Source organism: Equus caballus, chromosome 6 (genome assembly GCF_041296265.1).
Source record: "Equus caballus isolate H_3958 breed thoroughbred chromosome 6, TB-T2T, whole genome shotgun sequence".
In the NCBI taxonomy this organism is placed as follows: Eukaryota; Metazoa; Chordata; class Mammalia; order Perissodactyla; family Equidae; genus Equus; species Equus caballus.
The window spans coordinates 93,338,853-93,355,686 of record NC_091689.1 but is presented as its reverse complement, the minus strand read 5'-3'; the positions used below and the strand labels follow the sequence as shown (position 1 = coordinate 93,355,686).

Sequence of the window (16,834 nt, the reverse complement as noted above, 5' to 3'; positions counted from 1 at the left end):
CATTATTTTATTTTAAGTTCATGTTTTTAGAATTTCTTAGTCTGAGGTACTCTTTCATGTTTCAATCCGTCTTTGATGTCAAGCCTTTGATAGGAACTCTATAGGTGGACAGTTCATGAGGAAGCATAAGAAATAAGAGCCACCTGCACAAAATGGGTCAATTCAGTAAATAGGAAATTTGGAATTTTTGAGGTTTATGTGACATTTGTTATCATGGTAAACACGTTTGTATAGTAGAGTCTTTCTTCTCAAACATTGTCTCACAGTGAGAATACAGAAATCCACCTCATCGCAACATTGTCCTGCCTCATAATAGAAGCAATTTTGTTGTTAGATCCCAGTGTGTATGTTAGTTTCTTGGTACATGTTTTGTTTTATACTTTGTCATTTTGTATAAGTTAAGAGCACAGTCTTCATTTTGAATCTCGGTCTGCCACTTACTGGCAGGGGAACTCTGGGCAGATCACTTAACTCTCTGAGCCCCAGCTTCCTTGTAGTGCTTGCGAAGTGGGAATGGTTTTACACACACGTGGGGTTGTACGAAGATTCAGTGAGCTAATACCTATCAAGCACTTAAAAGAACGTGTAGTAAGTGCTCAATAAATGTTAGCTTTTATTATATTCTATCTGACACTGTTTGAACTTTCAATTTCTTACTTTTCCCTGTCTTCACATTGGAGAGAATCTGGCCACAAGGATCATACTCCTTATGAGTGCTTTGAAGAGGAAGGATGGGAAGGTGGGCTGGCCTCTCTCTGACTTACGGCCTGGGAAGAGGCAAGGACGTGCAGTCCCCAAAGGAGGCAGAGCCGGTGGTCTAGGCAGCCAGTGGTCTTATGCCTGGGCATGGTTGTCCTCCTGTGTAGGGGTCCCCAGGACCATGCTCATGTTTGCTTGATGATTCGCTAGAAGGAATCACGGGACTCAGAAATGGTTTATTACAGTGAGAGGATACAGAGTAAAGTCAGCAAAGGGAAAAGGTGCATGCGATGAAGTCCAGGAGAAACCAGGTGCAAGCCTGCAGGTGTCCTCTCCCAGTGGACTGGCATGGATGTGCTTAATTCTCCCAGCAATGTCGACAACACGTGGACAGTATTACCAATAAGGGAAGCTCACCTGAGCCTTGGTGTCCAGAGTTTTTATTTGGGGTCAGTCACATAGGCATGCAGGGCCTGCATGAGTGACCTCAGCTATGCAGACTCCACCCTCCTTCCACCTCCTCATCCCCACCCCTAGCAAAAACAGGTGTTTACTGTAAATTACACTGTCACAATAAACTGGTCTGATCAAACTGGTCCAGCATGGCCCAAGTTCTCAGGCATACAGAACTCCTCTTATCAGGCAGAATATTCCACGGCTCTGAGGTTGTTTTCCAGGATCAGGCCAAGGGCCAGTCCTGAAGGTAAGCCTTTCTTTGGAAGTGCAAGGTCTGAGCAACCAGGCCTGTTGAGTTAACCCTTTCCTCCACCTCTGCCTACCCTTTTAACTTCACAGATTGAGAAAAGGTGCGCCTGACTGGTGAGCCTGCATGGCTTCTGGTTTTTTTCCTTCACACAGGTAACAAACTTTTTAAAGATTTTCCCCAAAGCCCAGATTTTGCTGGGAGAATAGCAGTTGGTCAGTCACATGGCTCCAAACCACCAGTGATGGGGGTTATATAGCAGGCACCTTTCTCAGAGGCAAAGAAAGTCAGGTCACATACTGGAAAGCGCTACAACTTATGAGTGGTCTTAGCGCTTTTATAGTATTGACTGGGAGGGAGCACTTAGGACGCCATCTGCAATAACTCCCACTTGCCAGCCTCAGTTTCTAATGAGACAAGACCGCTAAAGTTACCATTTATATTAGTGGAGAACTGTCAGCTCAGCACTGGGTTGATAATAATCTCATGCGGTTATATTTGAAAGAGGTGATTTATCAAATACATACAAATAGTGTGATTTAATTGTTATATAAGGGTTTTCATTCAGCAAGCCATAGAAAAAAATTGGTCACGTGTCCTGATTTGGCGTTCTAAAATTATTTTCGTGTGGATATTCTGCAGATATTATTACCTGTGCTAGAGGTTGTCGGGATAAAAGCACTATTTTCCACTTTGATAAATAGTCCTAAAAACATAAATCCAATGCTATAGGAAACGATGAATAATCTTACCTTTTTTTCAACCTAAATAAGCAAAGTATTCATTTACAAAACAGAATTTAACTCACAAGATTTAAAGTTTAAGACTTAAAGTTGGAAAATTTTAAACAAAGTAGTTCTATGGAACCATTTTACAATATCCTGTCTGTCTGTCTGTCTGTCTATCTATCTATCTATCTATCTATCTGTTATCTTTTCATGCTTTGGCATGAAAAGGGAGCTTTGGCTTTTGAATTTCCTAAAGATGTCTCTGATATAAATGCAAAAAAATTTTTTTTCAGGTAACATCAGGTCTAAAATAAATTGCTAGCAAAAGGTTGAGTTCAGCTCTGTCCCTTTAAGAGCTTTCTTTTCTTCCTTCAGGCACTGACAGCATATTCTTTGGACTAAGTCTCCTTGCCGTTTTCATTGCTGACAGTGGAGATGCTTTCCAGTCAAGTCAGGAAGCTCTTTCCCCCCCACGGACGTGTAAATTAGCCTCCTGGGTGGCCCTCTCACACATCACAAACATGCTGTGGTCTTTACAAGGAGGTTTTGATTAAAAATTTTTTTGTTATTTTTAAAAGCAAATAAAAAAGAGAGAAAGAAACGACCCTTTTTACTTTAATACTCTGCCCTTGTAATTCAAGTCCACGTTGAAGTAAATGTTTTTGTCACGGTTTTGTTCTGTCTACCACCTTGCAGCCATAGGCTTTGCAACTGAGATGATGACTGCTAGATGGACCAGTTAGAGAGAAGGAGGAAGTGAACAGGGATAGATCGTTTTTGGCTGTTTATCCATCATCACCCTCCTTTACAGACGCAGATGTGTCCCCTTAGCTGTGGGACAGTCATCAGTGTAATCATCTACCACCCTCTTACAGTGTTGGGGGCCTGCTAGTGTGCATAAAAATTGCTCTTTAAAAGTCAGGTTACTGAGGGGCTGGCCCCGTGGCCGAGCGGTTAAGTTCGCGCGCTCCGCTGCAGGCGGCCCAGTGTTTCGTTGGTTCGAACCCTGGGCGCGGACATGGCACTGCTCATTAGACCACGCTGAGGCAGCATCCCACATGCCACAACTAGAAGAACCCACAACGAAGAATATACAACTATGTACCGGGGGGCTTTGGAGAGAAAAAGGAAAAAAATAAAATCTTAAAAAAAAAAAAAAGTTACTGAAAATGAACTGTCTTCTTGAGTCATATTAGCTGTTCTTACTGTCCTCCCCTTAGTTCTTGGTGACGCATTTTTAAGGAAGAATGTACAGATTTGTGTTTTATGACTATAAGGTACCAGGACTGCCAGCTGAAATTGAAAAAAAAAAAATCAGCCAGACAACTGCCTTTATCATACCATGTAGACGATTCTTAGAAGTAAAATAAATAAAAATAAATTATATACTTATAATGCCATCATCTAGAGAGAACCACAGTGAACCACGCACGCAAGAAAATTTCGTGTACAATATTCCAGACTGTGTTCTGCACATTAACACACCCACGGAGCCATACTCCACACACTGTTTTGTAGTCTATTTCTACTTTACAGCGTGTTGTGGACACATTTCCATGCCAGTGAATACAGAAAAAATTCACGTGAATGCTTTGTGTGAATGCCACCATGGTGTCTTTAAAGAAGCCGCTACGTTCTTGAATGACAAAGCTAACCAAACTCGATGATGACAGCGACTAAAAAGAGGTCTGGCTCGACTTCCTCCCAAAGAAAGGAATTAGCGTAATTTGACTGAAACTCTGGCGTAATAAAGAATCCAGCTGTTGATTACTGTTGGGCTTCCAGCCTTGTTTTTGGAGGAAAGCCTTCCGTCTCTCCCTGACAGAATCCCCGCCTCTGACCACTAGTAGCCTGTGCCCTTAAACCCTAGTTTTCTTGATAAACTTGGCTTTGGAGACAGACCGCCGTGTCTGGTAATGCTAGTTCCACCATTTACCAGTTCTCTGAAGTTAACTCGCTCTGAGCCTCCGTTTCCTTGTTGCAAGATGGGGTTAATAATAACTACCTCATCGATTCATTGTGAGTATTATGATGTAAGATGATGTAAGGGATGTTCCATGAACTGCGTAATTATTATTCAAATTATTATAAATACTTTCTCTCCCCCCACAACTGCTAATAAGCAGTTTGACTCAGAAGCATTGACATATTTATTTGCCTTCAGTCTCTACTTCAAGCATCATTTTCATCAGCTTCATACTAAATAGACTTAGAATGGCAGCCAGTGAGACCAAAGTCTCAAGAACACACCCCCATAGACTCCGGAAGGATTAGAGAGTGGACCGTGAAAGAGGAAGCCGTGAAGGAGATATGAAATAGAGGTGAACATTTATCTGATTTGAGGTGCAGAAAGCAGTTCTAAGCATAAATCAAGGGGAGAAATGAAAAGGACCGAAGGTGATAGATTTACCATTTCGAAATTTTAAGTTTCTGTTTGTTTTTGTAAAGAGCCCAAAAACGTTTTCTACATATTGCAGCATTGTAAAGTACCTCAAAGACAGTGAAAGGCACAGATAACCTGGAGGGGTGAGCTAAATAGAACACCTACTGATTTTTTCCCCCCATTTCAATGTCTTTCACAGCTTTTCCTGAAGTCCATCCCACCTCCACCATCATCATAATCTTAAAGCAAAGATTATTCTTAATCACAAAATAAGGCTGTCTTTAGTTGGCCTGATTATTTACATAGGTGCAGCAAGAGTGTAATTTACCATACAGGCCTCCTTAAAAATACTTTGCAAATCTTGAGTATTGAACAACTATCGTAGCCATATCTGGAAGTTTTGCTATTGAATGTCAGGTTAGACTTTGAAAAGCCTCTATTATTTGCTTTCCCAAGGCTAGGAAATGAAGCCCAAGAAACTGTCTCTGGCAGATTTCTCCCGCTGTACCTATAAATTTGAGTGAATTTTGAGGTCCCAAAATTTCTTCTGGAGGGTCTTCTTGAGGTCCTGAAAATTTCTTGAATTTCCTGGCCTGTCAGGAAGTGACCTTCCTAATACCTGTAAGGCTGGGATCCTGTAAGCTACGTACCAGGCCAGTTTCCCTGGGAGGGCATTGTCAGCATTGGCTCCATAAATACAGCCAACGTTTGGCACTTAAATGGCCAAAATGGCTTGCCATGCCGTACGTTGTTAAATGAGCATCCTTCTTAAAGGTTACACTTCGCATGAGGCCTTGGTTATACAATCAATGTGTCCAATTATATCCTAGTAAAAAGGAAGGAAGATCATTACTGAATCTAGTAGGAATTTCTCAATTCTGAGGGAGCCAGTGAAAATCAGATATTTTAACATTTTCAGTTTACAAAAGCAGAATCTACTAAATTGTTATGGGTTACATACAGGTTATCATTTAAGAAGAAAGAGAGACAGCTGCCTTTTAAATCCAGAAAAATAGACATGAAAACAACATCGATAATATTCCAAACGAATAACCAAAATAAATTTTCCCTCATCAGTTTCATTTAGTTCTACAAAGTTCATTCTTGTCCCGGTAGATCTTGGTCAGGAGTCTTATGAAGCTGTCTGCTTCTTGACCTAATAGAGTCCTGGAAATCCTGACTCAGCCCACTGGGGCGGTTTGAGAGTTGTCTAAGTAACGTCAATTTGGCTTTGAAGTGTTAATAGTTTGAAGAATTACATGTTAATTATACCTCAATAAAAAAAATATATGTTTAAAAAAATGGTGTGAAGAACCTGGTTCAGTCCTTTCTCCAGGAGGCTCTGAGACTGCCCTTCTTAATTGAAGACACAAACGCTCACCTTTAGCTTATAGTAGAACCTTCAAGCAAGCATCTTAATAAAACAAAAACTATCTGCAGAAGACAAAGCCTTCACGTGGCTGTGGTTGGTTCATTATCAAGAACTTTCAAATGTGAAAGGTCTGACAAGGGTTCATAAGAATAGGCAACTGACAAGAAAATTTGGATATTCCCATGGCATGCAAAACAAAGATAATAAAGACACTGTAAAACACAGAGAAAATGTCTCTAAGCATAGCGGTGAAGCCCATTTTCAAAGACATCAATAAAAGTTACATCTGATTTGTAAAAATGAGTAAACATAATTTTTATATAGGAATAGTCTTGAATATAACATATGATAATACTGAGATATAATATATATATGTGTGTGTGTGTGTATTTATATATGTAATGCCAAGAATATACTAGCTTTAAATCCAGAATAGCAAGTAAAAAGATTCAGTAAGTCTGAAATAGGGCCCAGGTGTCTGTGTTTTCTACAAACTGCAGAGGGAAGACCGACATAATTCTCCACTAAAAATTTACTGATCTAGAAGGTGGTAAATTCAAATTAAAAGCAAGGCTGTGGCCAAGTCAACATTTTGCGTGATATCTGAATTATGACTCATAACACTATACTGCTGTTGTCTGATGTGACCAGGCCAAGCACCACCGAGACTCTATATAAAAATGTCATGGACGGTAAGGGCATTGACCAATCTCCAGAGACTTCCCATAAAACATAATTTCTGAAATATTTATAATATTTTATTATAAATAAATTTTTATTATAAATAAGTCCAAATTTAACCTGAGGAAGGCTGAGCATCTCTTCTGGTTGCATAAGTCTTCTCATGAAATTTAGAATAGTAAGTAGACCAAATAAACCTAATTATTTCAAGCATTTCTCTTTTTATAAGGTGAAAGAACAAATCTTTGTGATTACTTTTCAGGGGCCCCTGGGGAATCTCAAAGATACTTTAGGTATAAAAGATATCCTGAAAGTTTTTTATATCCCACAAGTTGTATATATTTATTTATTATTAGGATCTGATTTGGGGAAAGCAAAAATCAAGAGGTTATTAAAGGAGATGTGGACACTTGGTTAAAAGAGGATCACGGTGCTGTAGAAACAATTCTCGGTTACTTATTTAGTCAAAGTGACAGGAAAACACTTAAAAATAGTATAGAAAGTAACTAGCTTGAAAAGAACCTCTTTCATAAGCATGAAACCTTTATAAATGAGCACATTCATTAACGTGACCAAAAGATAGAGCCTCACTATCGAATGCAAAAATAGGAAACAGAAATATATATACTTAAAATTATGCTCAATTACCCAGTGTTTGAGTATTTTATCTTGCTTAAAAATTATTTTTTATCTAATGATTATCCATTAAATAACTCAATTTAATATCAGCCCAAGGTTTTAAGTTATCTAAAGATCTTGAAAATTATCTTCAATCTGAGATATTATAAAACATAATTAATGTTTAAATAAAAATTTGTCAGAATAATGATTCCATTTTCTTGAACACAAATTTACATTTTTCATAGTTTTTAACATTATGTGTGAGTAATAATAGCTTATTTGATTAGTAGGTCTGTATAAATTTAGGAAAAACTAATCTCAGTAGAATAAAATGTGTATTTTTTTATGTAATATTAATAAATCTGAGAAGATATAGCTTTTGTTTTTTGTGGGTTTTTTTCCAATGAGGAAGATCTATGCCCAGGATCCAAACTGGGGAAGCCCCGGGCTGGCAAAGCAAAGCATGCAAAGTTAGCCACTCAGCCACAGGGCCAGCCCCACCAAAGACATTTCTAAAGAGTGTTTTGTGCAGAAGAGAATTCCTCTACTACCTATAAAACTCCAGTTTTAACTAAAGCACGTCCACTGAAGACCTCCGCTGGGCTATGCTTCATTAGCTTTGGATTGAATTACGTACTCTATATATTTGAAAATAATTTAAAAAATTAAATTTAAGTAGACCCTGATGGCTTTTCATTAATCCATCTTCCTATCTTTAATTACTCTGAATTAAATTTTTAGATTTTTGTTATTTTGATTATTTGATATTTCCTTCATATATTTGTGAAAAGAGAAGGATGAAACTGGATGATCACAGGAAACATTTTTACCCAAATTCTAAGTACTTGCAAAAAGCCTGGAGGGAAGGCCTCCCGATGCTTGAAGTGATAGCTTTACTAAGCCTCGGGGGGCTAAGCCTCTGGGGGCTCTCTGGCTTCACCCTTGGCTTGTCGGTCAGATGCTATTGCTGCCTACCTACCGTAAAAAGGGAAGCAGGTTGCTAAAGAGAAGATCTAAAAATCCTAAGTATTTATTGAGACCTTTTCCATTTCTAATCAAGAATAGGAAACAGCACTTTGGAGAGAAGAGAAAGCTATTTAGGAGCAGGAAGCTTCCAGTAGTTCAAACCTAGATGATTGAATTCACAGAATCTTCATAGACTGTTCCCGACAACCGGACATTGTCTTCTGCAAAGGAAAATCCTAGTTTAAACCCAATTAATCATAGATTTTTGAGACCTTTTAGGAAAAAAATCTGTTTTCAAAATGGAAGTGGGGAGGGATACACTTTAACAAACACAAGCGCTGTTACTACTTATTTAGCAATCCTGTAGTGTCAAGAGTTTCTTGGACTCTGTTGCTGAGCACGTTTTTAGTAAGGGCTACAACAAAGAGAGGAGGAATTGGGAAACCTAACAGCGAGAAGAGGAAAGATTTTCCAGGGAAAAAAATAAAAAGGAAGAGCGCAGTTTAAACTGGCCCTAAACTCGGGGAATTTATTATCCCAGAACAGATGAGCAGTTGTGTTTGTCTTCAATCAGCTCAATTAATTTCTTTTTCAGATTGATGATGATCCAGAATTTTTTAGTTCACCGGATAGAGAAACAAACCAACACATTCGTATCATCTATTCTTCAAGTGTTTTGAAAAAAGAGTGTGAAAAATCAAAAGGGGTCAGGAAATTCTTATTTCCATTTCATCATGCCAATTCTAACGACAAAAAAGGTATGTAATATATATTTCTTAAAATGACACAAGGAAAGATGCATTTCTTTATGAGACAAAAAAGATAACGTTCTTTGTTTCCTCCCCAGGTTTATTGAGGTATGATTGACAAGCAAAAATTGAGTGTATTTAAGGTGTACAGTGTGATGTTTTGATATACGTTTACACTGTGAAATGATCACCACAATCAGGCTAGTTAAGATATCCCTCATGTCACATAGTTACCTTTGTGTGTGTATGTGTGGTGAGAACACTTGAGATCCACTCTTTACAGACTTCAAGTATACAATACTTTGTTATTAACTACACTCATCATGCTGTACATTTTGGTCTCCAGAACTTATTTATCTTGTAACTGAAACTTCCTACCTTTTGACCAGCATCTATCTTTTCCCCTCACCCCCAGCCCTGGTAGAACCACCATCCTACTAGCTGTTACCATAAGTGCACCTTTTTTAGATTCAACGTAAGTGAGACCATGTAGTATTTGTCTTTCTGTGTCTGGTTTATTTCACTTAGCACAATGGCCTCCAGTTTCATCCATGTTGTCACAAATGGCAGGATTTTCTTCTTTTTTTAAGGCTGAATAATATTGCATCTTTTAAGGCTAAATAAAATTGCATTGCACACTCCCCATTTTCTTTATCCATTCAGCTGTTGCTGGACACTTAGGTTGTTTCCATGTCTTGGCTACTGTAAATAGTGCTGCTGTGAACATGGGAGTGAAGATAGCTGTTTGAGATAGTGATTTTATTTCCTTCAGATGCATACCCAGAAGTGGGATTGCTGGACCATATGGTACCTCTATTTTTAGTTTTTTGAGGAACCTCCATACTGTTTTCCCTAGTGGCTACACCAGTTTACGTTCCCACCAACAGTGTGCAAAGGATCCCCTTTCTCCTTCTCCACATCCCTGCCAACACTTGTTATCTTTTGACTTTTTGATAATGGCCATTCTAACAGGTGAGGTGATACCTCATTGCAGTTTTGATTTGCATTTCCCTGACAATTAGTGATATTGAGAAGATAATGTTCTTTACATTGAGGATGAGCTGACCAATCCATTGTCAGCAGCATAGTGCCTGGGCATAGTTTGCCATGAGTGAGGATATGTAGAAAGGAAGGAAAGAAAGAGAAGAGTAGAAAAGGATGGGAAGGTGGGAGGGGAAAGAAACGAAGAAAGAAAAAGAGAAAAAGAAGTGTGTTCACTAAATATTGCTTTAAAAAAAAGAATGAGTTAGAATCTGGATTCCATTCGGTCAGTTCTTGTTTGATTTTAATAACTTTATTAACAACTGTAGATTTTAATGAAAACCTTGGTGGAGAAAGTGCAGTGGGTAACCCAAAACATGGTGAACCTGGTTTTAGGAAAAGTGATAGTTGTCTCTGTGAACCTCGGACCTCCCACCAGCAAGGTGGGGCCACAAGGTCCTGCCCTGATGATTATGGATTATTATGGTTATTTACAGCATTCGGTCTTCACTCAAAAATATGTGTTGGGAATCTGTTCATCCAAGAACTATGATTCACACCTAGAGACAAAGATGAGAGTCATCTTTAGATCTTGTTCTCAGGGAGCTCAGCATCTGATGCAAGTGATTTTCCCATTGTGCCCGAGGAGATCGAGACAGTCCACGGAGGGGTGGGGTGGCGAGGGGAGGTTGGGGAGCCAGCGGCCCTGCGCTCACCTGGCTCAGCCAGAGCTGCCCTGCTTTTGTGTTTCACATTTCAGGCTTCACCTAAACCTTTCTTGAGAAGAAGTTTTAAAAATCCAAGGAGGAATGGCTAAAAATAGAAGAGAATATATAGGTCAGCATTACACTGTTTACTTTCATAGTCTTACCTTATATTTGTGTATGTGTCTGTGAAACGTGATGTATATAAAGGAGCCCTTTAAGTATGGATCCTGTCCTTGGGAATTGGTGCAAAGCAGAGGAAAAGAACATGGATTTAGGAACTCAGCTAAACCCAGATTTGAATCCTGGCTGTCACCTTTCCCGGCTGTGTGACAGTCTGCAAGTCATTCAGCCTTTGTGAGCCTCAGCTTCCTTGTCTCTACTGGTGGCTTCACAGGGTCATTATATTACATGAAATAACGTGGGCAGGGCTGGGCACACAGCAGGAAAGCAGTCTGCTGTTCTGATCGCATCCTTAGCGTAGAAGGAGAAGGGAAGAATGAGGTGCGAGGGGGTCCTGGGTAGGCCCGTCCACTTCTGACATCTAGCCCGTGTTGCTGGAGCAGCCCAGAGCAGCCCATTCATTCTTCTGGTCTTCACTTCACTGCTAAGTCAGACGCGGAGCCTCGTGGAGTACTGAATAGCTATGAAGTGTGAGAAAACTGTGTGGTGTTTGTACACGCTCACGGACGAGCCCCTTTCCACCCTGACGCTCTGTGGCATGGCAACTGTTGGTAGAAGTTGTAATTAGCAGCCGCTCCCCAGGTCTCTTGTCACACTAATTAGGACGTCTAACTGGCGTTGGTTGCCTTAAATGCATATCTATGCCTGTCCACAAGCATAGTTATTCTTGGCTTTTTTTTTCTCCCCACATGTATAAGAAGATAAAAACACACATTCAGGAAGCTAATTACAGGTGGAAGTTTTAAGAAATTTAAATTCCTAGAAACTTTGCCAATGGTGTGAAAAGCAGCAAGGGGTTTTAAAGAAAACTTACCTGGTGTTCATGCACATGGCTATTCATCGAATTAGCCCCTCTCCCCGACTGTTTACTTTCATCCTTGAAGGTACCATCTGACAGTTTTATGCAGGGACTTTTGAAAATACAGAACTGCCACTGTCACAAGGAGTCATACATAGTGCACATTCGAGGACAGAAACATCCCCCTTCCCAGCACACTGAGAGTGATGTGCTGTTCCACTTCTCCTCCAGGCTGCTTGTTCCCTGGGGCGGCTATCGCTGGAGACCCAGGGCCCTGGCGGTTCACCCCCTGGACATTCTGTAATATGTGGTCCTGAAGCAAGAGATAGGCTCAAACCTGCCTGACCGTCTGCTTGACAGTAGTCATTCCACAAGTCCTTAATGTTGATAATGATGATGTCACGCCTAGAGAAGCAGCACAGATTGACCACTGAGCACTTAAATAAAGATAATTATTAGAACTTACTCCAAACCTGTTGGGTGGAAGCCTAGGGAATATTTGTGTCATGTGGCAACGGTGCTCACACTCCAGTCAGCAGAGGAAGCTCAGAAGTGCAGATCATTTATAGTGAAAATACTTAGTTTAATCACCACACTTTTAACAGGACTCCTAATTCGGCCTTACTTTTCTGGAGATGTACAGAAAAAGAGACTTTCTCTATAGTACACGTGTCCTTCGATGGGCCACAGTTAGCACTTTGAATTGTACTTTTTGTGTGTGGATGAAAGGGGATGGTTATTGAACTCTACATGAACAATGCTGATGGGAGCGGAGCGACAGTGGTCAACTGTGTTAGCAGCTAGAGCTCTAGAATGAACTGGGTTATTAGCCCCTGAGTGTCAGGTACATTCTAGAACAGCACTACCCAACAGAACTTTCTGCAGTGATGCACTTGTCCCATATCTAGTCTAATGACGTCTAATACAGTAGCCGTCCACCACCTGTGGCCATTGAGCCCTTGAGATGTGACTAGCGCTACTAATTGAATTTTAATTGAATTTAATTTCAATAGCCACAGATGGCTAGTGGCTACCAAATTGGTCATTGCAGCTCTAGTGTCATAGAAAAGACTTAATGGCTTTAGTGGTATCTTTTGAAACATTGGCATAATCCCCACACCAGAATGAAACATCATAATTTAATGAAATGTAAATGGAGCCTAAGTTTTGTACGTATATATATGGATAGATGGATGGATGTGTATATAGATAGAATTTTTATTTTAAACTTCAAAACTAAACATTTTCTGAAACCATTGATGCGGGGTAAAACTAAAACAACAAGGCGCTGATGAATCTCTCAGGTTTAGTGGACAATTTTACATAAGCTTGGCAGTCTTCCCCCAGGAATAGGATTTTGACAAATATAATCAAACCTCTTGCAGTTAAGAAAGCAGATGCATCCTTTTTGAAGTGTCCCTTCCAAGAATGTTCCTCAGCTGACCGGCGCTATTGAACATGTCCTCAGATGTACATTGTGCTAAATGGCTGAAGGCCAGCAGACCTAAGCCCCTGAGGAAGCGTGTGAACTGCTGCGTGCCCACCAGAGAATATGCTGGCAGATAACTATTATCTACCATCTGTATTCAGGCTCTCCTGTCATTATTGCCTTGTACCTGCCAGACTCTGGTCATTGGCATCCAGGAGACAGACATTCCACCACGCGTCGGAATAGAGGTCAAGCTGTACTTCCTTTCTCAGTGGAGAGCACAGAGGATCCTCAGATGCTCCATACCATCGTTACAAATTAAAATCTAAAGCTAACATAAGGACAGGCGGGGACATTGACACTAAAGTTGTTTTGTGTCAACTGTTTAATGGCCTCACGCAAAAAAGAGAAAGTTCGAGTGTGGTTAGTGAACTTGGGTGAAATCGGGTTTCAGAGGCAACGCCATCCTCTGTACAGGTTGAGTCTTCCTCAGAGAGAGCGTCAGTGGTCTCCTCCCCGTTCCCAGCGCGCCAGCAGTGCTGTGCTCTTTGTTTCCATTTCTCCTCCAAGCTGCTTGTTCCCTGGGTTCGGTGTCGCTGGAGACCCAGGGCCCCTGTGGTTCCCCCCTATATCTTTTGTAATATGTGGTCCTGAAGCAAGAGATATTCTCAAACCTGTCTGACCCCTGGGCCACAAGTGCTAATACGTTCTCCTTAATTCCAGCGATAACCAAAGGCATTATTTGTATCGCCTTTAGCACCCACAGTGGTGAAATGCCTACTTGGAAGTGCCTATGATGACGGGGGTCTTAAACGCTTGTGTATTAGTAAAGCTTCTTCGCTTGCAAGTAGCAAAACTGCTTCTGCCTATCTTAATGCCAAAGGGAATTTGTTGATGGATTTTTGGTGTCTCTTGGGGAATCAAAAGGGGAACAGAAGAGCCACATAGTGGAAACCAGAAAGCCAGGGGCCTTTCCAGGGCCTGAACAGCCTGTAGGGGACCTTCTTCTAGGGTCCAGCCAGCTCCAAAGACTCCTAGCTCTGCCTCTCAGGTCCAAATGTCACAAGCCTGGGGGGGCTACATTGATCGGCCCAGCTTAGATCCAAAGCCCACCCCTAGGCCCGTCAGCTCCGGCTAGGGCAGGGGTGGATCCAGATTTTGTGGGAACTGAAACTCATACAATTTGCAGAGCCCTTTTTAAGAAAAAGAGTTAAAATAGCAAATATGATGACTTCAGCACTCTGAAGAAACCTGGGCAGAAGAAATCACAAATATAAAGTACCTGTGGCTGCTCCCAAGAGGGGAAGTGAGACTGAAAAAAAATTGAAGTGGGAAGAGCCTGTGGTCTTAAATGTTTGTGGTTAGATAGCTTCCCTTTGCAGGTTTTACCAAAACATCTGACCACGTGAACACACTGGTAGGGCTTCTCCTGAGATATTGGAAGGATTCATGCAAGAGAAGGGCTCTGACGCTTCGTCATTAGTTTCGTGGAAGGAGCAATCTTTTTCTGTTTAAATATGGGGGCATCTGTGGTAGCTGTAGGAATAGGGCAGTTCCTTAAAGAAGGAAATGATGCGGGGTCGGTGAGCCGAGGAGTCAAAAGAAAGATTTCTTAGACTCTCAAGATCTGGCAGTAGTGCTCTTTTATTTAGAGAATAGTGTGGAATAGCATGGGGACAGGACCCATGGGCAGGCAGAGCTCCTGCTGCTGCCCCCACTGGCATGGGGACAGGACCCATGGGCAGGCAGAGCTCCTGCTGCTGCCCCCGCCGGCATGGGGACAGGACCCATGGCAAGGCAGAGCTGGTGTGTGGGGACAAGACCCATGGGCAGTCAGAGCTCCTGCTGCTGCCCCCGCTGGCATGGGGACAAGACCCATGGGCAGGCAGAGCTGGTGCGTGGGGACAAGACCCACGGGCAGTCAGAGCTCCTGCTGCTGCCCTGAGTTGAGGGTTAGGGCTAATTTTATAAGGCATGGGTACGTGACTTATTTTTACTGGAAAAAAGAAAAGATGATGTAAAAAGTCATTAAATGATTTCAGTGCAGATGGGGTCTGGTTATTGTGCGGTCATATAACTTTAGATACAAATCTGGCCATATAGATCGGCATGTAGGTGAGGATGCCCTGGGCTTCGCTCCCTCGGGCGGTCCTAATTCATACCATAAAAAAAGTCCACTGGGTCGTATAGTTTGGCATGTAGGCCAGGTCACCTTGGGCTTCTCTAGCTGGGGCAGCCTTAATCCACATCAGAAGGTGCTGGGAAGACAGTGACAGACGACCCCTACACCTTGACCCCTCCCACAGACCCCTCCTGCAGCTGCAGGTTCCCGCAGAACACTTTCTGTCATCAGCCCTTTTGCCCGAAATCCCCAGGTGGTTTCCCATTTCTGGTGAGCTCTGCTGGACGTCAAGGGGGCTGTGCTGACCTCTGACGCCTAGAGCAGAGCAAGCCCTAATGGCCCACACGCTCCATCTTTCTGTAGACCCCGTCCAGCATCGGCTTTGGCTCTCTCAAGTGAGAGTTCTTCGCTTGAAGCATGGAGGTGCCTTGGGCTCCTCTCAGACCCAGGGGAGTGAGGGAGAGGAGTTGCATAGAGCAGAGCCAAAGGAAATGGGTCCAGCTCAGTCAAAGGACACTTAAGATTTTGCAATTCATTTTATGCAAATTTTACCTAAAAAAAAAAAAACGGGGTGGGGAAAAAAAAAGAGAAGGGAGAAGGAAAGGGAAGCAAGGAGCCAAGAAAGGAAGCAGCTAAGAGAGGCAGGGAAATCCCCAAAAGGAATTCTCTGTGGGTGCAAGAGGCTTCCCTCCTCCCCTCCTTGCTCCGGGGTTGGCCTGTGCATCGCTGACCATCATCTTCATCTGCAGGGATGGGGAGGTGGCGACAGGGAGCACCCGGTTTCCGTTGGAGGTTGGCAGTGGAGCTAACACTGACCCCTTGCAGTAGCTTATGGAAACATGTATTTGGTTCTTGTTCAGAATACTTATTAGATACTGTTATTGTTTATCCCTCCAAATAGACAAACAAAATACACTCACATAATGGGGAGGACATGCCAGTTTTCTTGATGTGAGTTATGACTGGTTCTTTGATTTTTACTTTAAACTGAGCTAATGTTGATTGCCTACCTACACTCCCGGGCATCGCGTGAATCATTTTTATATGCATTGTCTCATTTTCATTCACAGAATTATCATCCTCAGTTTTACAGATAAAGATGACGAGGATTTTTAGGCTGGTTACTTTTAAAACTGCAGATGAGAAGCAGGCTCCGAGGAGCAGAGTTTGCTTGCCTTTTGTTGGGAAACATTTACATTTGTAAGGGGAACCCCCATCTGTAAAGATGCCTCCCTCTCTGTGCCAGGAAGAAGGGAGGTGACCTTATCTCTAGAAACTCTTAATCAATGCCAAAGGAAAGAACTTAAGTTGGTTACTGTCTGGCAACCTCGTGTAACTGATTTAGGGTGGTGGCTTCTGGCCTTTACTTAATCCGATTTGATTCTTATCTAAAAGTTGTGGGACCACCCAGTGGCCTGACCCCACCTGCACTAATACCATTTTAACTTTTTTACGTGTTCTTTCCTTTGTCTTGTAAAGAGATGGCTCACATACCTATGCCTTAAATTTAGCCTGACTCTCCACCCATCTTTGCAGCAGAAGCAGCAGCAGCAGCAGCCTGAGTGCCCATGGGTCCTGTCCCCATGCTATTCCACACTATTCTCTAAATAAAAGAGCACCACTGCCAGATCTTGAGAGTCCAAGAAATCTTTCTTTCAACTCCTTGGCTCACCGACCCCCGCACCAAAGACACTGAGGCCAGAGCAATAAAGTA

At 41.9% G+C, this 16,834-nt stretch overlaps 1 protein-coding gene across 9 annotated transcripts in view; it reads left to right on the top strand.

The window, feature by feature from the left end:
- The window catches only part of C6H12orf56 (chromosome 6 C12orf56 homolog), an 85,609-nt gene that overhangs the window by 22,173 nt on the left and 46,602 nt on the right, over positions 1-16,834 (top strand). For all 9 annotated transcript variants that reach the window (XM_023643931.2, XM_023643933.2, XM_023643936.2 and 6 more), the window contains one exon: positions 8,749-8,911. In XM_023643931.2, coding sequence (XP_023499699.2) covers positions 8,749-8,911 — 163 coding nt within the window. The remainder of the gene's footprint in view (positions 1-8,748; positions 8,912-16,834) is intronic.